Here is a 24,589-nt window from a genome sequence, read left to right as displayed (position 1 = left end):
TGTGATCATGGAGGCAGGCTCATTTTTAGCTCTAAAGTTAATATTTATGAGCCCATTATGTTATTTAAAGATGGCCAACCTTTGTAACCTTCCTGAACTAAAACACCAAAGTCTAAAGAAGAAGAAAAAGAGGAATGGAAGTTTTTAGCTTCCGAAAGCATGCATGTGAGAAATCAGAAATAAGTTGTGTGTTATTAGATCAGGACCACTTGAATTACCTTTTATATAGAAATTTTGGGGGGACTTAAATAATTGAACAAAGCCTTTTGCTGTGATCATCATATGCACTCAAGTTTGCATGGTTACTTATCCCCTCGATGACTTACTGCAAACTTGCTCCCCCCTTCCACCCAAAAAATCTCTCTATGTGATTGTGGTTCGTGTTTCCCTTGTGACAGTGTGGAAAGAAAGGACCCCTTGGCTGCACTGGCGCGGGAGTACGGAGGATCTAAGAGAAATGCTCTACTGAAGTGGTGCCAGAAGAAAACAGAAGGCTATCCGGTAGGGATCACAGGCCGGAGACCTCTCTCAGACACAAGACGAGCCCCACTCACTTTCACACCCTGCTCTTTTCTGCATCTTTGTCTGACTGTTTCATTTGAGTGTTTCACTCGTCCGGTTCTTATTTAAAGGCGAGATGACAGCCCCCCCACCCCCGTCCCCCCTTTCATATTACATGTATGCAGTATTGGTTAGTCTGCCCTCAGGTTCGGTAGCTATTTCTTTTCTTTTTTTTGTTTTATTTTCCTGCCATGAGTGATGTGCCGGACTGTAATGGCACATTACTCCTCCTGTCATCTCAGTGGGGATATGAAATCGCTGTGGCACAGCAGTAATGGAAGCAATGAAGCAAAGCACCCAGTCTTACAGACACACTGGATTTATATCTGTATGTATTTTCACAGCCTGCACTGTTTTTATGCTTGCCCATTCATTTTTTTTTTTTTTTTATGTTGTTGTGCTCCCAGCGGCTTTAACTGGTTCCAGGAAGCCCTAGTGCTAACACGCTCCCTTAATACCTAGTTTAAGGAGCCTATTAACCCCAGTGGGATTAGAGATTTACCTCTGTAATCACTGTGTTTGTGTGCCAGTATGCTAAAGCTATACAGGGGGACTGGCTGCAGCCTCCAAAAAAGCAATTCTTTTATCACTCTCAGCCTTCTGATAGGAATTACAGTTACAGATGTAACTGACTGTGCGTCTCTGGGGTTTGGGGGTGAGTCTGATAGCACGTAACTCTGGCTTAACCAAGTATGAGAAAGCACAGGTGATAATAACTGCTAAAAATAAACCCAGCTGTCACAGTGATAAATAGTGAATTATTGGATGAGCTGTCAGATCAATAGTTCTATTTCACAAGGACAGTGGTGCTCAGTGAACTTTGATTCCCCCACCCAACCCCACCCCACCCCACACTGCCTCTTCTTTTCTTATGAGAACTGGTGCTTGACGGCCTCATGGTGCGTATGTTGGTGAAACACGCTCAGCAGATCTTCTTGTGATGGAAACAGCTGACTTAATGAGATAAAACTGACAATCTGTCTGATAAAATGCTGCTCCTGAACACAGGCTGCCCGGCTCAAATTGTTTAGACTGTTTTGACATCTTCGGGCAGTGGGGAGCATGTTTAAAGACGCTCTCTTGTAGCATTCGTTGATGCCACAGTTTTCTCGCTCATTGGAAAAAAAGGAGTTTCCTGGAAATCTTTTAACACGGCGATTAAAAATCGAAACAAAACCACTGGGCTGCGTCTTCAGGAAGTTTACTCTCTGCTGCGCCCACACACTGATAACATAACAATGTCACTACCTCTCAATGGCTGTAGTTTGATCTAGGGAGACACTTGTTACTTGGTACAGACAATGTACCAAGTAATAAGTGTCTTTAGCTGTCACACGAATAATATTTCCCTCTTAAATATTCTCGTGAAGAACAATAAACTAAACTGCAAATCTTAATTCAGTTCAGTACAACATTAATACCCCTTAATAGAGCCTCATTCCTACTGGTGTGGATTTAACTATGGGATCTTATGATCTGCTCTCACAGAGGGCTTAGCAACACCGTGTGATTATTTGCAAGTATCAGGAATGCATTAAGAAGATTTGGCTGCTAGGTGTGTTTCAGTCTGTGGCATAGGGTTAGAGCTGTGGTCCCTTCGTGCCTTTGCATATTCTCCATGTGCGACATGCGCGTGGCCTGTAATCCGGTTTAGTACTGGACCATTAGTTAGGCAGTTCGCCTTAAAAATGTTTACTTTGAGAACCAGTGCGACTACTTCCGTAAAGTAGAGACATGAGGTAATTCCTGTTTGCACATCTCATCAATATTTGTTAACTTGTACCAATCTTTTTTTTTAGTTTTTGATTTAAATGAGAAAAAAAATACTTTTGTTTTTCTTATGCAACAATCAAATGAGAAAAAAGAGAAGCAGATGACTTTAACACTATCTTATCTCTGATGTTAAGTTGAGTCATTACGATTTAAAGGAGGATCTCTCTAAAAGGGTGATCCGCTGTTATTTGCCCTTTTCCTTCTTCTTGGCACTAGGGCTGCCACGATTTGTCGACTAGTCACGATTACGTCGACTATCAAAATCGTCGACGACTGATTTAATAGTCGACGCGTCATTTGAAGCTTTGTAAGATCCCAAAAGACGCAGGAATAAGTGGCAGGATTCAAGAGTGTAATAACGGACTGAAACAGAAGATGGCAGCATTGCATGTACAAGGATGTCAGCTACCGTTAAACCCCGAAGAAGAAGAAGAAGAAGCAGCTGTGTCCCAGAATTCATAGCGCGGCCCAGCGCAGTTTCCAACAATGGCGGCAGCTAGTTAGTTTTAATGTTACTCTTATTATTCTTTCTGGGTCACAAAATAAACGTTTAACATATTTTCAGGCGAGAATGTAGCTGTGTAAACCTCAAATATCTGCTCAGTTTATCAGGACACCACATATTTTCAAAAGCGCTCCGACGTTTTCGGAGACATCTGTTACCCACTAGCTCGTTAGCAAGCCGGGGGCTAGGCTCACTAGCGCCGTGAGAACACCGGACTCCCCGCAAATCATTTTCAAACCCACCGCCGTCTTTCGCTACTCAGGTTAAATATATATGAGTCACTTAGATAACTTAAAATGTTATTGTTTGGCTTTTTTTTTTAGTATTTTATTTGTTCCTGAGTAAATCAGTTTGTCTGAGATTAAAGTTATAGTTTTTACACAGCTGAATAAACATCAAGCAGACAGCTGATTATCAGAAGTGTGAGATGTTCAAGAATATACTCCAGTGTCCTGTTATATTTTAGATAGCAAGGAGTTTATTAAACTTCACCGAAACAATCTGCAAATTTCATTAAAATTTAATAAACTATCATCTTGTCTTTATTTTTAGTTAGCACAGACCTTAAACACTTAAAGCTGTAAGCTAATGATAGTTATATAAGAGCAGATGCTGCTGGTGCAATAAGCTGTAGTTTTACGTCTAATGGATGATGATCTGATTAGTCGACTAATCGCAAAAATAATCGGTGACTAGTCGACTATCAAAATAATCGTTTGTGGCAGCCCTACTTGGCACTGCACCCACAGAGATTTCTGCTTTCATGGATGCATGCATATGTCCTGCATCTTTGGTGTTACATACTGCATAGGGCATCACTTATAGCCACCGTGGTGAGTAAACTGCACCACAGCATGTAACCCATGTGACTAAGTCCTGTGGTGGGCAGAGAAAATTTTATTGCCATAGGATGCATTGAGCTTCATACGTCTGATGAAAGGTCAGGCTGCTTCGGCCCCCGATTACAGGCCCAGTGTCTGAGAGACACTGACTAACATGTCACACCGTGTGCACCTCCAGGATGGAAAACTGAACCAAGGGACCAGAAAAAACACAGCATTCAGGTGTCTCTCTGTCATGCTCGTGTTGTGCTCTGATAAAGGTTAGTGAGGTTTAGTGTCATTAATACATCCACACACACTTTGCAGTCCCTCTCCTCCCTGCTGTGGACTAAGGTCAAAGAGGTAATCCCTCAACACTAATTGGCTCTTTAGTATAGCGTCAGCAAGTTGTAATTTGTCCTCGGCCTCTTCGGGCTACATAATTAATGGTCAGTTTGAAGAGGTGGCTTTCACTGTGCACCCTTCGCTTTCTATTGCCCCTCTGGTTTGGAGTGGCAGAGTCAGGAAACAAGCTCCTATATCACGCTCATCTGCCACTGCAGAGCCAGAAAAGCTGCTGTGCGAGTCTGAGACAAAACTCATGGGTGGGTCAGCCCCCGTGCAAGTTGTTATTACAGTCCTATTGTTGGCAGACGTTTTGGTCAAACAGCAGTCTAATTAAAGGGAAAGAGAAAGTAGGAGCTTTTGTAAGCATGCTGAGCAATTATTTGATGCTTTATAGCTCCTGAGGGCACAATAAGTCTGCGATTGTGGCCGAGCACAAAGCCTTTGCAAGACAGCAGTACTCACAGTTGTCTGTCTGCTAAAACAGCTTCATCTCACCTTCCAGCTTGTTTCACATATGTTTGGGTTCTGTACATGTATGCTTTAATTTATATAGATGCTGTAGAAAACAGTGAGTTATCATAATCTAAGTGTCTTAATGTACTTGATGATGATTCGCTGTTGTCAGCTTGTTTCTTGGGTGGGGTTCTGGACAGACCGTAATGGTTAATACACTTCATGGGGGGGGGAAAAAAGGGAAACACTGCAAATTACATGCATGTAAACACGCAAGTACTGAGTACAATAGCTGTGCTATCACCATGGAGAAGCAGTCTTGCACCCCTTAGGGAGAATGTGATGTGAGAAGGGGTGCATTTATCCACCAGCTGCTTCCAAACCCAAGTAACATAGAGTATCCTCAGAGTAGCTGAAAACCCGGCCTGCATTAGAACTCTCAAGGGAGGATGAGGTGTGAGCCCAGGCAGACGCTGTCACACCTAAAATGTCAGATTCTGGGAAGCTCAGATCAATCAGAGAAGACCTTAAGCTCGCTCTGATTGACTCTGCCCTGTGGGAGAGAGTAAAGAGGCCTCTCACAGGAAATTAGTATTCACAAGAGATCCTGTCCACGTCAGTGCTGGACTGGACACAGACTTGAAACACAAGACTGCTTTTATATAACTTGTGTTGCACTGGTTTTCAAGGCAGCTTGTTAGATCAGACTCAAAGGTGCAGGTTGTTGTGCCGGAACAACTTTGCCTGAAACTCGCTGCTTTGTGCTTAATATGTGTGTGGGATTTTTTTTTTCCGCCCCTGTGCTCTGACTCAGAGTTTTTACATCGATAAAGTGCAGATTGCTCCTGAACAACAAACAGACCACAAAAATCACGCAACGAACTGGACAATTTACATATCTAGAAATGATTCATTCATTTTACAGTGGCTTGCAAAAGTATTCGGCTCCCTTGAACTTTCCACATTTTGTCACATTACAGCCACAAACATGAATCAATTTTATTGGAATTCCACATGAAAGACCAACACAAAGTGATGTACACATGAGAAGTGGAACCAAAATCATACATGATTCCAAACATTTTTTACAAATAAATAACTGCAAAGTGGGGTGTGCGTAATTATTCAGACTCAATACTTTGTAGAACCACCTTTTGCTGCAATTACAGCTGCCAGTCTTTTAGGGTATGTCTCTACCAGCTTTGCGCATGTTGAGACTGAAATCCTTGCCCATTCTTCTTTACAAAACAGCTCCAGCTCAGTCAGAGTGCATGGACAGCGTTTGTGAACAGCAGTTTTCAGATCTCGCCACAGATTCTCGATTGGATTTAGACACCAGACAGGTCAGAGATAAAGTTATTGAGAAATTTAAAGCAGACTTAGGCTACAAAAAGATTTCCCAAGCCTTGAACATCCCACGGAGCACTGGTCAAGCGATCATTCAGAAATGGAAGGAGTATGGCACAACTGTAAACCTACCAAGACAAGGCCGTCCACCTAAACTCACAGGCCGAACAAGGAGAGCGCAGATCAGAAATGCAGCCAAGAGGCCCATGGTGACTCTGGACGAGCTGCAGAGATCTACAGCTCAGGTTGGGGGAATCTGTCCATAGGACAACTATTAGTCGTGCACTGGTCAGAGTTGATGGGAAGATGGATGGAGCCAAATACAGGGCAATCTTGGAAGAAAACCTCTTGGAGTCTGTAAAAGACTTGAGACTGGGGCAGCGGTTCACCTTCCAGCATGACAACAACCCTAAACATAAAGCCCGGGCAACAATGGAACGGTTTAAAACAAAACATATCCATGTGTTAGAACGGCCCAGTCAAAGTCCAGATCTAAATCCAATCGAGAATCTGTGGCGAGATCTGAAAACTGCTGTTCACAAACACTGTCCATGTAATCTGACAGAGCTGGAGCTGTTTTGTAAAGAAGAATGGGCAAGGATTTCAGTCTGTAGATGTGCAAAGCTGGTAGAGACATACCCTAAAAGACTGGCAGCTGTAATTGCAGCAAAAGGTGGTTCTACAAAGTATTGAGTCAGGGGGCTGAATAATTACGCACACCCCATTTTGCAGTTATTTATTTGTAAAAAATGTTTGGAATCATGTATGATTTTGGTTCCACTTCTCACGTGTACACCACTTTGTATTTGTCTTTCACGTGGAATTCCAATAAAATTGATTCGTGTTTGTGGCTGTAATGTGACAAAATGTGGAAAGGCGCCACCTCTCTGGGGACATCTCAGGCCCTCCAAGGTTTGGAGGCCTATCTCCCCCTACCACCACTTCCCCTGCCAGTGGCGGACTCCCTCAGGTGTCAGTGCGTTGGTGGTTCTTTGTGTCCGGGGGTGGGCGTCCAGGTACACACCGGCTCACTCCTTGGTGGCCGCTTATCGGGGCCTGGAGCCTGGGGCTCGCTCGGGCCACTTCGGAGGTGGGGTGCCCCCGGCCTCTCGGCCTGGGGCTCGGTCACTCAGGCACGGCTGGCTGCCGGCGGAGCTCACGGGCGCGTCACTGCAACTCCCCCTGGCTTCTGCTCCGCGGCTGCTGAGTGAGCCCTCATCTGGGACTCTCCTCAGCTCTTTCTGGGACAGTGGCGCGGCTGCCCCTCTGTTGGTCTTCCTTGGTCTCTTGTGTTCTGGGGGCCTCTGGATGTCTGGAGTTTTGATCTCCTCCATACCTGCTTCATGCCCTGGAGGACAGGGCTGTGGCTCCCCACACCCTCTAGCAGATCATTACATGAAGGAACCTTTTAAAAAAACAAGCGCGTCCATGCTCACAGGTGTACACACGGGTGATCACACCCACAAACTACACCCTTTTTGGCTCCTACCTCAAAGCACACTGTTCTGTTGATCTTATGTGCTGCACAATAATGTTTAATATTTAGTATTTACTGTCATATTCCAATATATCATTGTGATGCTGTTTATTCTATTACTCTTGTTCTCTTCTGCTTGTTTTCTTTTTTCTTTCTCAGCAGGTGATCCAGGTGATTGATATATGCATTTTTTATTTCTTTTTTTTTTTTTTCTTCTGCTCATTCTGTTGGTTTTTGTTTTTTGCCCTTCTCCCCCGTCCCTCTTCTCAGCTGTTTCTCTTTCCCTCTTTCTTTCTCCCCTTCTTTCCTCCAGTCAAGTCTGTCCCGTATTCAGTAAGTGAAAATAAAATAAACAATAAAAGGTGAATCAAATGGACCATTATGGCAAGGCTGGGATGGTCAATTTGGTAAAGTAAATCCGTTGGGCATCTTTCTTTGCCTTTAGACAACAATTCTGATGGCAAAAGAGCCAAACGGGACAGGCCAAAAAAAAAAAAAAAAAAAAAAAGACAAAATGTGGAAAGTTCAAGGGGGCGAATACTTTTGCAAGTCACTGTATATTTGGTTATTTTGGTCTCATGTCATTGTGTCAGAACTTTTGAAAGCTTTTTTTCACCTAATTTGGCAAAACCATCTTGTGGCATTGAAGAGTAAGATGTTTACTTGTAGCCTTTTTTGGCCACATTCAGTAAGCAAAAAAAGCCTTTCTTGAACATTTGTATATTTATCAGGCTCTTTGATGTCTTAATTTAGGACAACTCCGGACACTTTTTAAGCTTTTTTTCCCCCCTCAATTAACCATAGAAGCCAAACAAAAATAAATGCGTTGTTTGTTTGAGATGGAAACAATGACCAAAGGGCTGTGAACATTAGGCCCTGACAGAGCACAGCTTATCCGGCCTTGTCTGGGAACTCACACACATGCAGAAAACCATTGAAAGACAGGAATGGACCCCCCAGGAGAGTGTGGAATGAAGGTCAGACATCGGGGAGGGGAAGAGGATAGGAGTAGACATTACTAAGTTCTATAAATGGAGGATTAACTGTACCTGTGGGGTGAGATCGTGATTGTAAAATAACAAATTACAGGTGATTAGACAGGATTTGTCCGGAATATTTTAGTACATGTGTTTTCTTATAAATGATATAATATTGAGGCTGTCTGGGTTGAAGTGCATTAAAACAAATGCATATTGAGTAGCTTTTAGCATCTGGTGTGTGTGAAAAGAGTTAAGTGCTTGTGCTAAGTGCCTATTGTGGATTCATGTGCCTTGTTGTCAGTGTAGAGCTAGGTATTCTCAGCATAACAATTAAAGGACTTGATGAGATGTCAAATTAAAGGGTCACTGTGGCATATTGATGAATAAGTTTTATTTATTTTTATTGGTTTTAATCAGGTAAGAAGACAGAGCGGAAATATCCGCAGGTTCAAAGGCAAGCATTAGTTCTTTAAGGTTTAGGGTCCACATGGAGTGACAAATAAGTAAATCATTGCACTGTGATCAAAGTAATTAATTAGAAGGATAATTTTATCACAGACTATCAATATCATAGACTGAATAATCTCACCAAGAACCCAGCATCCATGGATGATGATGTTCGTTTCTGGGCTAAATCTGGTCACGCTGTCAGGAAAAAAAGTCACTTTATGTCTAAATTTAGTAAGTGACAATTGGCCACAACAAACTGATCTTCTCTCAGTTTTCTGTTAATTAGAAGTCTAAAAGGTGCCTGTATAGTATGTAGCTATCAAGACTAAAATCTGCTTACATTTGATAGGAGACTAGATAACTATTCATCATGATCAGATTCAACTCCAACATACTAGAGCGCACGGCACAGCACGGTGGTGCAATGGTAGGCAAAAACAGTTTGGGTTTGAATCTGCTGCTCATCTGACAAGTTTTTTGAGCAGTAATGGTGGAGATGATATTTCTCTTTTTAAAGCAAATTTAGAAGTACAGGGATGCCTTTTCACCATGCACACCATGTTTTTTCAAGCTTTTCCTTGTTGGGATTGGTAACACTGTGTTTACAGCTAAGTTAGAGGTGTGCTGTTTTTAGTCTAAACTGCATAGCAACTGGCAGCTTACACTGCATTACATTATATCTATTTGCAGGTGGCTCACAATAGACAGAACGGTTGTGAATTGTGGCTTCGATTCACCTGTGTGCCTTCTTTGACATTCTGTTGCGCTCCCTGCTCTTTATCCCCATACAGAAAAGCCTAATGCAATCAACAAGCTGAGTCTGTGGAGAACTCCTGTGATTGCTTACTTTATCTCCATGGTCCCACCTGCCTGGGATCAGTGCTCAAAACTATGTTTCATTACGAGATTTATTAAGATTTTCTCCTTCTCACTTCCTTCTATGTCTTTTCTTTCATGTATTTGATGTGAAATGTCAGAAAATAACCCTCCAGCCTGATATTTCCTACTTGGGGTTTTGACAAACTGTGTGTTTGATATGTACTGTAATTCAGTTTATCTGCCATAGCATAGGTTTGCTTGCCGTACTTGCATTTACACCATGTCTGAAATCAGAGTATCAGCTGCCATGACAGCATTACAGCAGTGTGCTATCATCCTTATGTGGCACCAGGAGCACACACCCTTTCCTTTTGTTTCTGCGGTGTTAATCACCGTCTGTGTGCGCTTCAGCCAGCCAGCTTGTGTGGTTGGTTTACAGCAGGAAGGACGTGTCATCCAGGATGGATGTGACATGTCCTTGACCTTTTAATGTCCAACACAGCTAAAGCTACTCAAAGGCCTTAAATGGTTATTAGATTTTTGTTTTGTTTATTGACAGGAAAATAATCTTCACTGATTGATTTTATGACCGTGTTTGTTTGTTTTTGAAAATGAAATTATGTTTTGCAGAATTTCAGTTTTATAACTTTAACTGTTCTGTTGTCTGTTTGATGACTCTGGCAAGATTTTTAAAATGCTGTTTGTGCTCTTTTAGAAGGAGCAGAATGTTATAGGCTATTCAAACATTCATAAGAGTAAATGTTTGCGTGGCATGGCTCTCTGGGGATTTTGTCACCATGTTTTAGCTATTAATGCTATTAATATTTGCATCCAATATGTGTGGATGTCTTTTCTCTCTCCCTGCTTCTCTCTCATACTCTTTTTCTCTGAGCCCTAAAATGTGGCGGTTCTGCCTTTTGTGCAGAACGAGACACTTCCTGTCGCTTGATGCTGTGTTTGCTTTTCTGATCCGGCTCCCAGAGAGCTGTTGTTGTCCACTGCTGGTTTAGCATTCATGCCTGTCCCTCTCTTTCCACCCTGAACGAACTCCAGCACCCACCCTGAACTCAGACATACCTGTACCACCAGCTCTGGGCTGGGTCAAAATGTCAGTCTCCCTATCCAGCCACACTCCCTCACACATGTCACACATGCGAATCTGCCCTTTGCAGTTTTTTCTTATCAACTTATTTGTCACTGTCCATCTTTGTCCTGGAGTCTGACTGTGCGTGTCTTTGTATGTTTGCACATACAGTAGGATGGACACACACACACACTGTGATTAGTGCTGCTGCTGAGCCAGCTACGAGAGGGAATGGGGAGCTGTGAGAGGAATGTGATCTGACATGACTGCACAGGTCTGGCCTTCACATGGAACAGGCTCATAGCTGACAGATGAAAAAAGGGCCGGTGCAGCTTCACTTTCGGTGTCAGTTTATGAACATGTCACTGTATATTAATAATAGTTATTGAGGGTTGTCAAGGGGCTATAATATATATATATATAATGACAGGAACTTCCTTTAAAATTTCTTGCATCATGTGTTTATTGCTTTCCTTGAATGTGAACAAAGCCTGAACTCAGGACTTCCTGCTCCTTCAGAACTCATTGTGACCACAGATGTTTTGCAGCTTGGCTTGATGACTCAAACAAAAACACACTTTCATTCTCCATTAATAGTGTGATAAATATTCATTGTGCAAATTTTAGCGTCTGTGCACACACATACCACCTGAAGTTATTAGTACTCCTCAAGTTGAACTATGTTTTCAGAGGCAACATCAAACAACACCCAAAAACCAATGTTTGGTTTTTTTTAAGCAGTATCTACAGACCACTGCTCTTTCCTTATCCATCCTGGCTGATCTTTATCTAATTTTGCATTTTATTCTAGTACCTGCAGTCTATTCAAATTGCATAGGCAGTCCAGCTTCTCCATGATCTCCTGCATGTGCTAGAACAGTCTCAAGAAAGTCTCAAGAAGGCAACAGGACAATACGGTTAAAGAGTTAAGACAGAGTTAATCATGCATTTTTCTGACCAAACTGTCACAAAGAGACTCCATGAGGGTGGCGTGAGGGCCTGACACCTTTTTATAATAATAATAACAATGGATTGGATTTATATAGCGCTTTTCAAGGCACCCAAAGCGCTTTACAATGCCACTATTCATTCACTCTCACATTCATACACTGGTGGAGGCAAGCTACAGTTGTAGCCACAGCTGCCCTGGGACAGACTGACAGAAGTGAGGCTGCCATATCGCACCATATTTTTAATGGAATTTGTGGTCACAGTCCAGCACTATGCAATGCAACTGACATTAGCTAGAGAACACCAGAACTAGCCACCACTGGCAGGCCATTATCCTCACAGATAAAAGCAGGTTTACGCTGATCATATGTTAAAGCATCTGGTGACACTGTATGCAACACCATCCGGCATGACGGGTTTGGCATTGGGTTATTGATAGAGGGCCGCACAGACTTCTGTGCGCTAGCCAACACTACCCATTTTCAGACATTACGCTGGTACAGTGAGCTTTGTGTTCCTCCTAGCACATGACACTGTCTGGCCTCATTTGATCAGAATGTGTAGGCACTTCTGGGATGACCAAGGCATTGATGCCAATGACTGGCCCTCACATTCCACAGAGATGAGTCCAATTGAGAACCTCTGGAACTTTATGTATTGCTGTATCTGATACCGCCAGATTGTGCCAGAGAATGTCCAGGAGCCCCCCGATGCTCTGATCCTCCCGGACTCCATCCATACTCTCTTCTGCAGAATCCCCATATGTTGGGAGGTCTTATATTAAAACATTAGGGCGATACGCACTGCTGAGCCACATTATGACACAAATTGGATCAGCTTGTTTGGTTGACCAGCTCTCATGTTTTTATATTTGGGAGTTTTATGTTTTCTCGAGTTACAAAATGACAGTGCACATGGATGGGCATTGACACCAAGCCTCTTAAGCTTAAGATTAAGCCTCACGACTGAAATCCAAAACATTACTTAAACTTGAAATTAAGGTTTAGGTTAAACTTTGAAAACTTTAAATGATCTACAAAAAAGAGCACAGATTAAAGATTTCTAACTTTTACAGGGACTAAAAGTCACACAAAGACAGTTCTACATGAAGACACTATATTTCTGCTTATCTTTTTCTTGCTTTTCTGAGAAAAGCAATTTCAATCATTGTCACATGTAATTTGGAGGAGCTGTTCCAAGAAAGCAGCAACATGCAAACTGCCTGCTCTGCACAGCCACATCATGCAGACACACACACATGCATTCAGTGACTGTAACCATACAGCTGTCCCCTTTTCAAAACAGTAACTTTATAATTGCATGCTTGTGAGGCCTTTAGGGGGCATCTGTAAAGTGTAACTATAAAAGCATGGCTCAAGCTCTTCTGCGCTGGTTTAGCTATTCTCACTTTCGTAGCAATTAAATAGCATCATATACCACAGTAGATATGTGTAAATGTCACAGCCACATCACAACCCAGCATAGCACCACTTCTTCCTTCTCTTATCATTGGTTTAGCCTCTCACCCTGAAACTGCAGCTGGTTTTAAGTTGAGCTAACCTCTAACGCCAAAGTAGACGAGTGAACAACTGTCAACATTTCTTAGAAACTCAGAGGATATTGATTACTGCAGTGACTTAGAGTTGTGATTTTGAATTTCTGTCCTCAGGACCCAGAGTTGTTGTTTTTCTATCCCATCAGGTAGTTAATTACATTCACCTGGCGTCACATGTATGGATCAGTCGCTGATTCGATTTGTAGAATGAAAATCAGCAGCCCTCAGGCCCCGGGGCAAGGATTGATGACCACCGGCTTAGAGCAACAGTAAACAAATACATGTCACATCTTTAGCATCTCCCTGGAGCTAATGCTGTGTTTACAGACGCACTGATGTACCCAAAAAGATCTTTAATGCAGTTCTTATCCCAAACACTGTCTATTCCTCTCTATCGATCAAACTGCATTTTTATGGCACGTTCTGTACAGGACAATGCAGTTCAATGTGCTTAATTGTGACTGGGAGATATAAAATAAAACTGTGTTTGGGGTGGCTGTAGCTCAGGTGGAAGAGCGGATCAGGCATTAACCAGAAGGTCGGTGGTTCGATCCCAGGCTGCTCCAGTCTGCATGCCAAATATCCTTGGGCAAGATACTAACCCCATGTTGCTCTCCGATGCATCCATCGGAGTGTGAATGTGTGTGAATGTTAGATACTTAGCACTTAAGCTTAGAAGTGCTTGTGTGAATGGGTGTGACTGGGTGAATGAATCAGCTGTATAAAGCGCTTTGAGTGCTCGGACAGAGTAGAAAAGCGCTATATAAGAACCAGTCCATTTACCATTTAAACATTATTATGTGCAGTAAAGAGTTCAAAACAAAACTTTATCAAGAGACTGTGTTATAATGATAATTATCATCACTGTGGCACAATACCACAATACCATTAAAATATGTTTTATATTGCATCACCACAAATATGATCCATCCAAATACATTATCCCATATGTATATACTGCACTAACTCTTGCCTATGACAGCTTCTTACTCCATGTCCACTTTTTTCTGTCATTTGTAATTATCTTTGCATTTCTGTCTTGCGTACTCCAGTTTTAATATAAACTGACCCTAATGTTCCCTTTGGTGCCTCAATAGAAGTAGTAAACATGCTTGAAGTAAGATTTCTCAGATCACAGTGCCCTTTATAGTTCATTGTCCCACCTATTTTCCTAACCACCTAGCCACTCCGGGGGTGAGGTAGTGGTTTTGTAACCTAGCCCAGCTGTTACTGGGTGAGAGGTGGGAGTACATCATGGACAGGTCGACAGTCCATAACAAGGATGGTTAATTGTTTCATACTTCATGACCAGATAATGGAAAACTAATGACAGTCCCATTATCCTTATCTGTGCTTTCTATTAAAGCACAGATAAGGGGCGACCGTGGCTCAGGGGGTTGGGAAGCGCATCTGTAACCGGAAGGTTGCCGGTTCAATCCCCGTACTCTCTGGTCGTTGTGTCCTTGGGCAAGACACTTCACCTACCGCCTGCTGGTGTTGGCCAGAGGGGCTGATGGCGCGATATGGCAGCCTCGCTTCTGTCAGTCTGCCCCAGGGCAGCTGTGGCTACAACCGTAGCTTGCCTCCGCCAGTGTGTGAATGCGAGAGTAAATGAATAGTGGCATTGTAAAGCGCTTTGGGTGCCTTGAAAAGCGCTATATAAATCCAATCTATTATTCCATCCATCCATCCATTCGCTTCCGCTTATCCTTTTCAGGGTCGCGGGGGGCGCTGGAGCCTATCCCAGCTGTCATAGGGCGAGAGGCGGGGTACACCCTGGCCAGGTCGCCAGTCTGTCTCAGGGCCAACACACAGGGACAGACAAACATTCGCGCTCACATTCACTCAGACATTCACACCTAATGGCAATTTGGATTTTCCAATTAACCTATCCCCTCAAGCTGCATGTCTTTGGACGGCACGGTGGTTAGCACTGTTGCTGCACAGCAAGAAGATCCTGAGTTCAATTCCAACATCAGGCCGGGGTCTTTCTGTGTGGAGTTTGCATGTTCTCCCCGTGTTTGCGTGGGTTCCCTCCGGGTACTCTGGCTTCCTCCCAATCCATTATTATTATTATTATTATTATTATTATTACATACAACTAGAATATACAATGCTATGTGAATCTAATAGCTCTTAGATTCATATTGTAGCTTTCATTTTGCATGTTACCATCTAAAACAAAATGTTTAGGACTCTTAGATTATTTCCACCTTAATAGGATGAATCCAGATCAAAGCAGTGTAAATTTCCCCGGTTTCGTATAATATATGGGAGGAATCTAACACACGTACCCATGACTCACGAGGGCCTCCCTTGCTGTGAGCTCTGTTCCCAAAGCGTATGAGAGGGATGAAACAGGAAGACTGTAAATAACTTATCTGTTATACAGAGAGTCTGCACCCTCCAAACAATGGCCCAGAGGAAGTGTGTCCTCCGAGCTCCTCTCCTGTTATCATACTCTGAATATGCTGTATGCTCCGTGCACGAGGTGATGATGCTCTGAGAATCACATAACTAAAACCAAACAAACTGGACGTGCTGCTATGCATGTCCTTCATGCAGAGGAGATCAGAGATAGCATTGTTGTTTTGAAGTGATTCAAGAAAGAAGATCCTCCTAATATCAATGACTGGACTCTTCTGCTGTTCTGCGTCTTTCAAATTTGATTAAATTTTAATTATTTTTCCTTTGATTTTATGACTTAATGGATTTCTTTTTCACTGCATGGTGATGTTGTCAAGAGGCTGTTAGTGCTTCTACCTGAATTATTAGCACTTTATGCTGATTATCATTATTTTTATTGAAATTATGTTGCTCTAATTAATTTTTTTAAATTTCTTTTACTTTTTTTTTTTTTACTTTTTTTCCTTGTGCCTTCAGAATATCGATGTGACCAACTTCAGCAGCAGTTGGAATGATGGCCTGGCTTTCTGTGCCCTATTGCACACATATCTGCCTGCCCACATCCCTTACCACGAACTCATCAGTCAAGATAAGGTAGAAAAATACAGGAACGCCTTGCACACATGCAATCACGCAAACACGTACACACACACACAGTGGCTCACCAGCAGTTAATCAGAACCGCCTAAACAACGAAACCCATTGGAAATTTATATATTGCATTTATAAGTTCTAAGTATTTATAAAACAGATGCACATTATCAATTGTATTTACAGGGAGTGCAGAATTATTAGGCAAATGAGTATTTTGTCCACATCATCCTCTTCATGCATGTTGTCTTACTCCAAGCTGTATAGGCTCGAAAGCCTACTACCAATTAAGCATATTAGGTGATGTGCATCTCTGTAATGAGAAGGGGTGTGGTCTAATGACATCAACACCCTATATCAGGTGTGCATAATTATTAGGCAACTTCCTTTCCTTTGGCAAAATGGGTCAAAAGAAGGACTTTACAGGCTCAGAAAAGTCAAAAATAGTGAGATATCTTGCAGAGGGATGCAGCAGTCTCAAAATTGCAAAGCTTCTGAAGCGTGATCATCGAACAATCAAGCGTTTCATTCAAAATAGTCAACAGGGTCGCAAGAAGCGTGTGGAAAAACCAAGGTGCAAAATAACTGCCCATGAACTGAGAAAAGTCAAGCGTGCAGCTGCCAAGATGCCACTTGCCACCAGTTTGGCCATATTTCAGAGCTGCAACATCACTGGAGTGCCCAAAAGCACAAGGTGTGCAATACTCAGAGACATGGCCAAGGTAAGAAAGGCTGAAAGACGACCACCACTGAACAAGACACACAAGCTGAAACGTCAAGACTGGGCCAAGAAATATCTCAAGACTGGTTTTTCTAAGGTTTTATGGACTGATGAAATGAGAGTGAGTCTTGATGGGCCAGATGGATGGGCCCGTGGCTGGATTGGTAAAGGGCAGAGAGCTCCAGTCCGACTCAGACGCCAGCAAGGTGGAGGTGGAGTACTGGTTTGGGCTGGTATCATCCTTTTCGGGTTGAGGATGGAGTCAAGCTCAACTCCCAGTCCTACTGCCAGTTTCTGGAAGACACCTTCTTCAAGCAGTGGTACAGGAAGAAGTCTGCATCCTTCAAGAAAAACATGATTTTCATGCAGGACAATGCTCCATCACACGCATCCAAGTACTCCACAGCGTGGCTGGCAAGAAAGGGTATAAAAGAAGAAAAACTAATGACATGGCCACCTTGTTCACCTGATCTGAACCCCATTGAGAACCTGTGGTCCATCATCAAATGTGAGATTTACAAGGAGGGAAAACAGTACACCTCTCTGAACAGTGTCTGGGAGGCTGTGGTTGCTGCTGCACGCAATGTTGATGGTGAACAGATCAAAACACTGACAGAATCCATGGATGGCAGGCTTTTGAGTGTCCTTGCAAAGAAAGGTGGCTATATTGGTCGCTGATTTGTTTTTGTTTTGTTTTTGAATGTCAGAAATGTATATTTGTGAATGTGGAGATGTTATATTGGTTTCACTGGTAAAAAAAAAATAATTGAAATGGGTATATATTTGTTTTTTGTTAAGTTGCCTAATAATTATGCACAGTAATAGTCACCTGCACACACAGATATCCCCCTAAAATAGCTAAAACTAAAAACAAACTAAAAACTACTTCCAGAAACATTCAGCTTTGATATTAATGAGATTTTTGGGTTCATTGAGAACATGGTTGTTGTTCAATAATAAAATAATTCCTCAAAAATACAACTTGCCTAATAATTCTGCACTCCCTGTATAGTACTGTGCAAAACCCCTAGTGTCTTCACGTTTTGCTTCCATCGAGCCAGACTTTCATGTGATTTTTAAAGTGGTCTTGAACAATAGTTCTCTGGGCTTTTTCAAGGTCTTCTGAACCTTTTCTTTGGAAATTTTTTGGACTGCTTTTTTTATTCATATGTTCCGCTGTGCATCCTTAAAGGTCAAGCACATAAGAAGCAACACCTGAAAGTCATGTCCTTAAGAATCAGAAAAAGAATCCAGCAAAGATCTCGCACAGAGATGCTTCTGCCCCCATTAGTTTGTCCATCAAATTAGACAAGAGCTGAACTGGTGATTGAAATTTTAGGTTCAAACCAGGAGAGAGTTATAGCAATGAGTGAGCAAGTGAGCAAATTAATGTATAAATGTAAATTTATTAGATTACTTCAATTAGTAAATTGCACTTTGCTGTTTTTTGACACTTTTAATCCTTAATGCCACATTTGGTTCTTTGTTTATCAGTCATGTTAACTCATGTTTGGAGCAGTACTTACGCGAGGCTGAATTCACACTGTTCTCTGTGAGGAGCACTGACTGGTCATCAGCAGATGAGCTGATGTCAGGGCCCAGAACATGTAGAGCATGCTCTTTAAGCTGTTTTAACCTTCAAACAGCTTAAACAGGTTCTGCATATCTGCAAGGTACTTTGCAAACTGCCTCCACCCTGGCACCTACATTCATATTATACCTGACTTGATATATCTGACTATCAGTGTCATATCTGTTGTCACTGATGCCTGCTGTCTTCTGTGATACTTCTTCCCACCAGTGGCTTTCCATGTATGTTAAACAGAAGATCATACGGCCTGATATCACTCACTGCAGATCAGAAAAATCTTTTGACTGTTGTGGTCCTGACTAAAGTACCTTCTATTAGGTGGTCTATCGGGTAAAGTTGGTCTCTAATACTTTTAGTGTCACTGGAGTCTTCACGTCATCAGATCTTTGTCTTCTCCATGCACCTTGGAAGTGGGTGCCAGAAAAAAAATGTTGCTAAAGTATGTTTTATGACATCATTGCTGTTTTAAAAGAATTGCAGTTTTTATTTTCCTCTTTTTTTCCATTGCAAACTAGGTTACTTTGCTATCCAAAGTTTGGACACGCTTGTCACTTCTAAATACGTGACCTGTCTAATTTAATGGGGTTTTTTTAATAGCAGAGAGAAATAAGATAAGCCTGGAAATAGGGCTGGGCCATATCATACCGTTCACGGTAATACCAGTATAATGTTGGGCAACGATAAGAAAATGAAATATCGCGATAGAATATGGGTAAGTGCCTTTGTTTTCATACTCACATGGCGGAAAAAGCATGGCGGCGACAGAGAATTAGAAGCGCGAAAGCGGATCGTTGAATGAAACTGATGAATTGGTTTGTAAAATGCTGCAACTTCAGTGGTGTGGAACTCGTTTAGCTTTCGTCCGTCAGATACACAACAAAGCACTATTTTTTGTAGAGCACGCTAGCGGGCTGTCGTTATTACCGCGTTTTTTTGGAAAATATGGAAAATACTAAAAATCAATCCTTTGATTTTTCTGAAAATTGACAGTGCCCCTTATGTATGAATTCTGGTTGTGTTTACTGACCTCGAAACAATTTTATGTGGTACACGGCACTCGAAAATCTGTCAAATGTTTCAGTACGACTTTGCTAAGCTACAAACCTGCATCGCTTGATGGAGCATTACGGCTATCGTAGACAGTAGCCTTGCGGAGTGATACGTACTGTCTCTGTATCTATGAAGCGCCTTGAGGCGACTTATCTTGTGATTTGGCACTATATAAATAAAATTGAATTGAATTGAACGTAATATTACCGTATTGTGTGTATAACCTCTTTTTAAGTTTTGTGGATGTTATACATGGTTATGGATATGTCGGACAATCAATTTCCACTGCAAATGCTTTTTGGTTAAACTGTCAGCAAGGAATTTGCATTTGCACTGTTAATTTTTTATATTATATAACTTTAATGCACATAAAAAAACAGCTGCTTGTTTAAGTGAAGATACATTGATGTTTTATTTGGTTTTTGTAGTTGCTGTTGTAAAGTATTTTGTCTAGTCAGTTATATCGTTATCGCAAATTTTCAAATGTGTATATCGTGATAAATATTTTTGGTCATATCGCCCTGCTCTACCTGGAAATATACTGATCTTGACTTATTTATATATTTATCTTTATTGCCTGTTTTACTATTTTAGGAGCTGCTCCATTATTAATTTTTTTATATGTGAAATGATTTAATATTGTCTTATATGGTATTCCAATGTTTAATGCAATCAGGGTCATTTTTCTTATTCTTAGGATGAATTCTCTCTCACAGTGATCACTGGGTCATAACCCACACAAGCTAATACACACATATTTGAGCAAATTTCTGGTTTCATGTCAGCTTGTACGCTGGAGTAAACTCACATGTAGAGAAATGTGCATACTGTTGGAGGTTACTGCAGCACTCTCTGACTAAATGCTGAAAAAAAATTTCCACCTACATAAGATTAAGTGACAGACAGATATTTTGACGTATATCTGTCTGTCTTCTCTGAATTCCAACTCAAATTCAGAGAAGCCGCTTGTAATTTTTTTTGTTTTTGTTTGATGAACTCACTCTGCCTGCTTTCATCTTTTTCTTCTTCAGTCTCAGGATGAATGTTCTCTCTGATTAAGGCTGCAGGGCAAAGCGCACGTTCAACCTGACAACTCAGTCTCCAGAAGTGCACATAAAGCTCCAACATCTTGTTTGAGTAGAATGTCAGCCATAAAAATGATCAACCTCTGATGTGTTCATGTGAAAGATCACCAGGAGGACGATAACAGCCCTGTAATACTCTGATGCTATTTTGCAGGAGAGATTTTTTCCATCATTAACTTGCATATTACCGACTTCCTGTACATATATGTTTAGGTTTTATAGCACTGCCACATTGTTCATTTTACAGTAAGAGACAGCCTCAGTATGAATTATGAATGTAGCCATTTCTGTAGTCTAAGTGATTTGGAGCACTGAGCAGCAGTTATAGCTCAGTGCTGACGGCTGTGTAATGCAGACATGCAGGTGGTATATACAGTAGTGCTGCAAACAATGTGGCTCCTCTCTGGGGACTGTGGGTCCTTCACCCCACCGCTACAAGATTAAAACAATAGACAAACACCTCTGACAAGGCCCGACACATCCTACGTGACAAATTAGTGATGCAGGCGTGGGTACACAGGGTTATGTCAGTGTGAAAGTATAACATTAAGTTGACGACAGAAACATTGCACAACCCATCTCTCTCTGAATAATTCAATTGAGCTGCATTGCCTTTAATAACTGTTGCTGAGTGACTTTCCCCAAGGCCCAAACACCCACCTTCCTCCCAGTGTAATCTGTCCTCCCAGTACTCCCACTCCTGCCCTCCTTCACCCCTTTATCATACGGAATTTTTAAGAAAGATGACATTATAGGCGAACCTGTATTTTAGGTGAAGGTCTGCAGCTGCAGAACTAATTATTAAGAATTCATAATTTATCAATTCGTCATCCCAGCTGTGATGATGCCTCAAGGCAGTTAATATGAAGGTTTGAGCGATCACAAGAGTTTCTATTCATGAGTCGGGGGGGCCTGTGCTCTCGGTACGAAGGAAAGAAAGAGAAAATTTTAACCCGAGTTTAGAGTGAAGCATAGCATTCGTACTGAATGCTATGCTTGTTGATGAGTTTGACTTTCTATCAGCAGTGCTCACATGGAGGGGTTACTTTGTTCTTTACACTCATCATGTGCTTTCTGTAGAGATGTAATTATACAAACACAAATAGTTTTCTGTTACAGGCTTCAAGGGGATCCAAATTGGATTTCCTGATAGCTCTCAACCAGTATGGCTTTAAACTTATCAGATAAACATGAGTGAATATGCAGCTGACACAAAAAAGCAGAGGCTTATGTAGGCTTCAAACGGTCTCTTGGGATATTGTATGGTTTATTATGGTATTTGTGAGCTTATTGTTTCTGATTCTTCCTCCATGTGTAGTGTTGCAGAATGACCGAGACGTTCACATTTTCTCTGTTTCCTGATATGAGCGTTTTTTGGGTTTTTTTTTTTCTTCAGGTCCGGAATCTGACTCTAGCTTTCCAGGCAGCTGAGAGCATTGGCATCAAACCCTCCCTGGTGAGTTAAACCACACCAGACCTCACACAAACACAAACACACTTGGAAAACACAGAGCTTTTGATTAGACAAACTGGAAACAGACCACTTTGATTTGCTAAACTTTTAAGATATGAAACTTCAGAACAGAGATTGGCCCAGAAGTGTGTTCCAGTACTCTTCCTTGGAAATAATCTTTTGAAAACAACTTAGTTTTCAGTAGTAGTCCAAGGCACCCCAGCCATCCATCATGGCCCAAAGACATGCACGTCAGGTGGATTGGTGACTCTAAACTGGCCCTAGGTTTAGAGTCACCATCAGCTGTGAATGTGAGCGTGAATGGTTCCCTGTCTCTCTTAGGGAGCATTGACCTTTGACCTAAACTAACAGTGGCCATGAACACAACAGCCTGACTGCACCAGGACAACATAGCTCATTACTACAACCCCATTTCAAAAAATGCTGTAACACTGTGTAAAATCTAAATAAAATGATGTATCAAATTGCCCATCTGCCGGCCTCTATTTCCAGATGTTTACAGTCTGTTGCTGATAGAAGAGGAGATGATGTCAGTGAGAAACATGTCCCTATTTCATGTTTCACGTTTTTTGAAGTGTGTTGCTGCCCTCAACTTCAAAATTACCTTATTTTTTTCTTAGCGGTACATTTTCTCTATTTAAACTGTTGATATATTTTCTGTGTTCTATTGTGAATAAAATGTGTCTTTTACTACAAGAATTGTAATTGCCTTCTGTTTTTGTTTATATTTTAAACAGAATCCCAACTTTTTTGAAGTTGGGGGTTATATAAACTTCACCCCAATTCTGCCCTAACTGCCTAGTCTGAGCTTTAAATAACACAAAATTAGTATCATTCAGTCTCTTATGTCCTCCCTTCCTTAGCTCCTTCTCCATCTGAGAGTGGATTTATCAGACACTGATCCCGCCCCGCATCTGGACCTTTAACCTGCAGACACACTGTGATAGAAACTGCACAGAAACACTTTGTGTGTTTGGTGTTATTTCCTGCACCCACTGAAATGTTGCACTTTAAATTAGCTACCAGAGAAAAGGTACAACTTTCATGCTCACACCCAGTCTAAAGCAATGCCAGGCTGCACCACATGAAAAATGAAATCTCTTGGTATTATTTATTAAACTGAGATTTATCATATGTGAGTACTCCTTAAACTGGAGGAACGCCATTCCTGATATTTTTTTAAGCCCAGGCTAAACCAGTTCTATGTGCATTTTGTAAGAAACAAAAGTACAAGTAGTATACATATAAATCAATAACGAAGTGATCACCTTTAGGGTACTACAGGTCACCCAGGGTGGCCTTAACATCTGAATCAACATCTGAACTTCAAGACAAAGAGCTTTTTCACAACAGCCATTGTAATGGAAAATATAAGGTAAACACAGGTGTTAGTCACGATACACAGCCTTTTTTAATGCCCGTGTTTATCTAATATTTCATATCACTGTGGCTGCTGTGAAATAATGTCTATGCAGGCCAATGTTGGGCTTCTGTAGGAGTCCCTTTAGGATGTCTGCTTGGGACATTGTAAGAACAAGAACATTGCAAGGTGATTGATATCACTTGCTTTACCTGTGGTTTTAATCTTGTGGCTGACTGATGCAGACTGAACACTTTCAGTTATGAGACAAAGGAAGTACTGTGTGGGTAGCTGAGCCATTAATTGGGAGGTTTGTTTGAGGTATTAAAGTATTAAACTACTACTTTAATGAACATTTTTAACCTTGATTTCTCTGTAAGCTTGCAAATTATTAATTTGGGAAAAAACCTCCTTCGTCACTGTGTACGGGAATGTCAATACTTCTCACAAACTCGGCTAATCTTATTCATTGAGTTGGTTAGATAAACCTTAGGCCTTGCAAAATGGGGAAAAAAAATCATAATCCCGTTTTGGCTAAGATGTTATGTCTAAAGTTTGTTTTCTGCAGCGGATGTGAGTGACGTCTTCTTCCCTATGCAGGCTTACCCACACGAAAGCACAGACGGAGGCAAAACAACAGCACTGTTTTAGAAATCGTCCTTACGAAATGATCAAAACCGATCAATTTTCGAAGAAGACGACTTCTCTCTGACTATATTTTGGGATAAATCAAATATTTTAGTTATGAGTGTTACTGCCACATGTAAAGACTAACTCATTCCATTGGTCATAGACCCAAGTTATTCCTAAACACACACACCCACACACACAGACACACACACACACACAATCACTAAGGTTTGTACAGTTTGTGTGCTTTCGGGCTTTTTGCCATGTTTTTTCCTTCATGCGTATATGGTACTCTAAACACAAACGTCATCAGCTTTAAGTGTGTTGACACTAAAGAGTTTAATGCTAACCAGGTCAAGTTTCATTTCTTCCAGGACAAAAAATTAGTGGCTTTGCTGAAGTAATCAACTGAAGTTTGGCAGCCTGTGGGAATAAGCTTTACCAGAACTACTGAATTCTGATGTAAACACACACCAAGAGCTGGACCTCAGTAATGAAGTGAATTGGGCATAAATGGGGCACTGAGGCTAAAGTTCACATTACTTTGTCTAATCAGT

The 24,589-nt window shown here is 41.5% G+C and overlaps 1 protein-coding gene across 7 annotated transcripts in view; it reads left to right on the top strand.

Moving 5' to 3' along the window:
• specc1 (sperm antigen with calponin homology and coiled-coil domains 1) overlaps positions 1–24,589 on the top strand; it is a 78,146-nt gene that overhangs the window by 50,692 nt on the left and 2,865 nt on the right. For 4 of the 7 annotated variants that reach the window (XM_085288431.1, XM_085288432.1, XM_085288436.1 and 1 more), the window contains 3 exons: positions 399–501; positions 16,008–16,124; positions 21,965–22,024. In XM_085288431.1, the coding sequence (XP_085144557.1) occupies positions 399–501; positions 16,008–16,124; positions 21,965–22,024 (280 nt within the window). Of the gene's footprint in view, positions 1–398; positions 502–16,007; positions 16,125–21,964; positions 22,025–22,534; positions 22,869–24,589 lie in introns of those variants that run through there. The other 3 variants (XM_085288433.1, XM_085288435.1, XM_085288434.1) reach the window with 3 other exon arrangements.

Source organism: Mchenga conophoros, linkage group LG10, assembly GCF_057382185.1.
Source record: "Mchenga conophoros isolate Kocher_MC1m ecotype Shallow Benthic linkage group LG10, M_conophoros_male_GT1.1, whole genome shotgun sequence".
Classification (NCBI taxonomy): domain Eukaryota; kingdom Metazoa; phylum Chordata; class Actinopteri; order Cichliformes; family Cichlidae; genus Mchenga; species Mchenga conophoros.
Note: the sequence above shows the minus strand (reverse complement) of the source record. Positions and strands in the feature narration are given on the sequence as shown.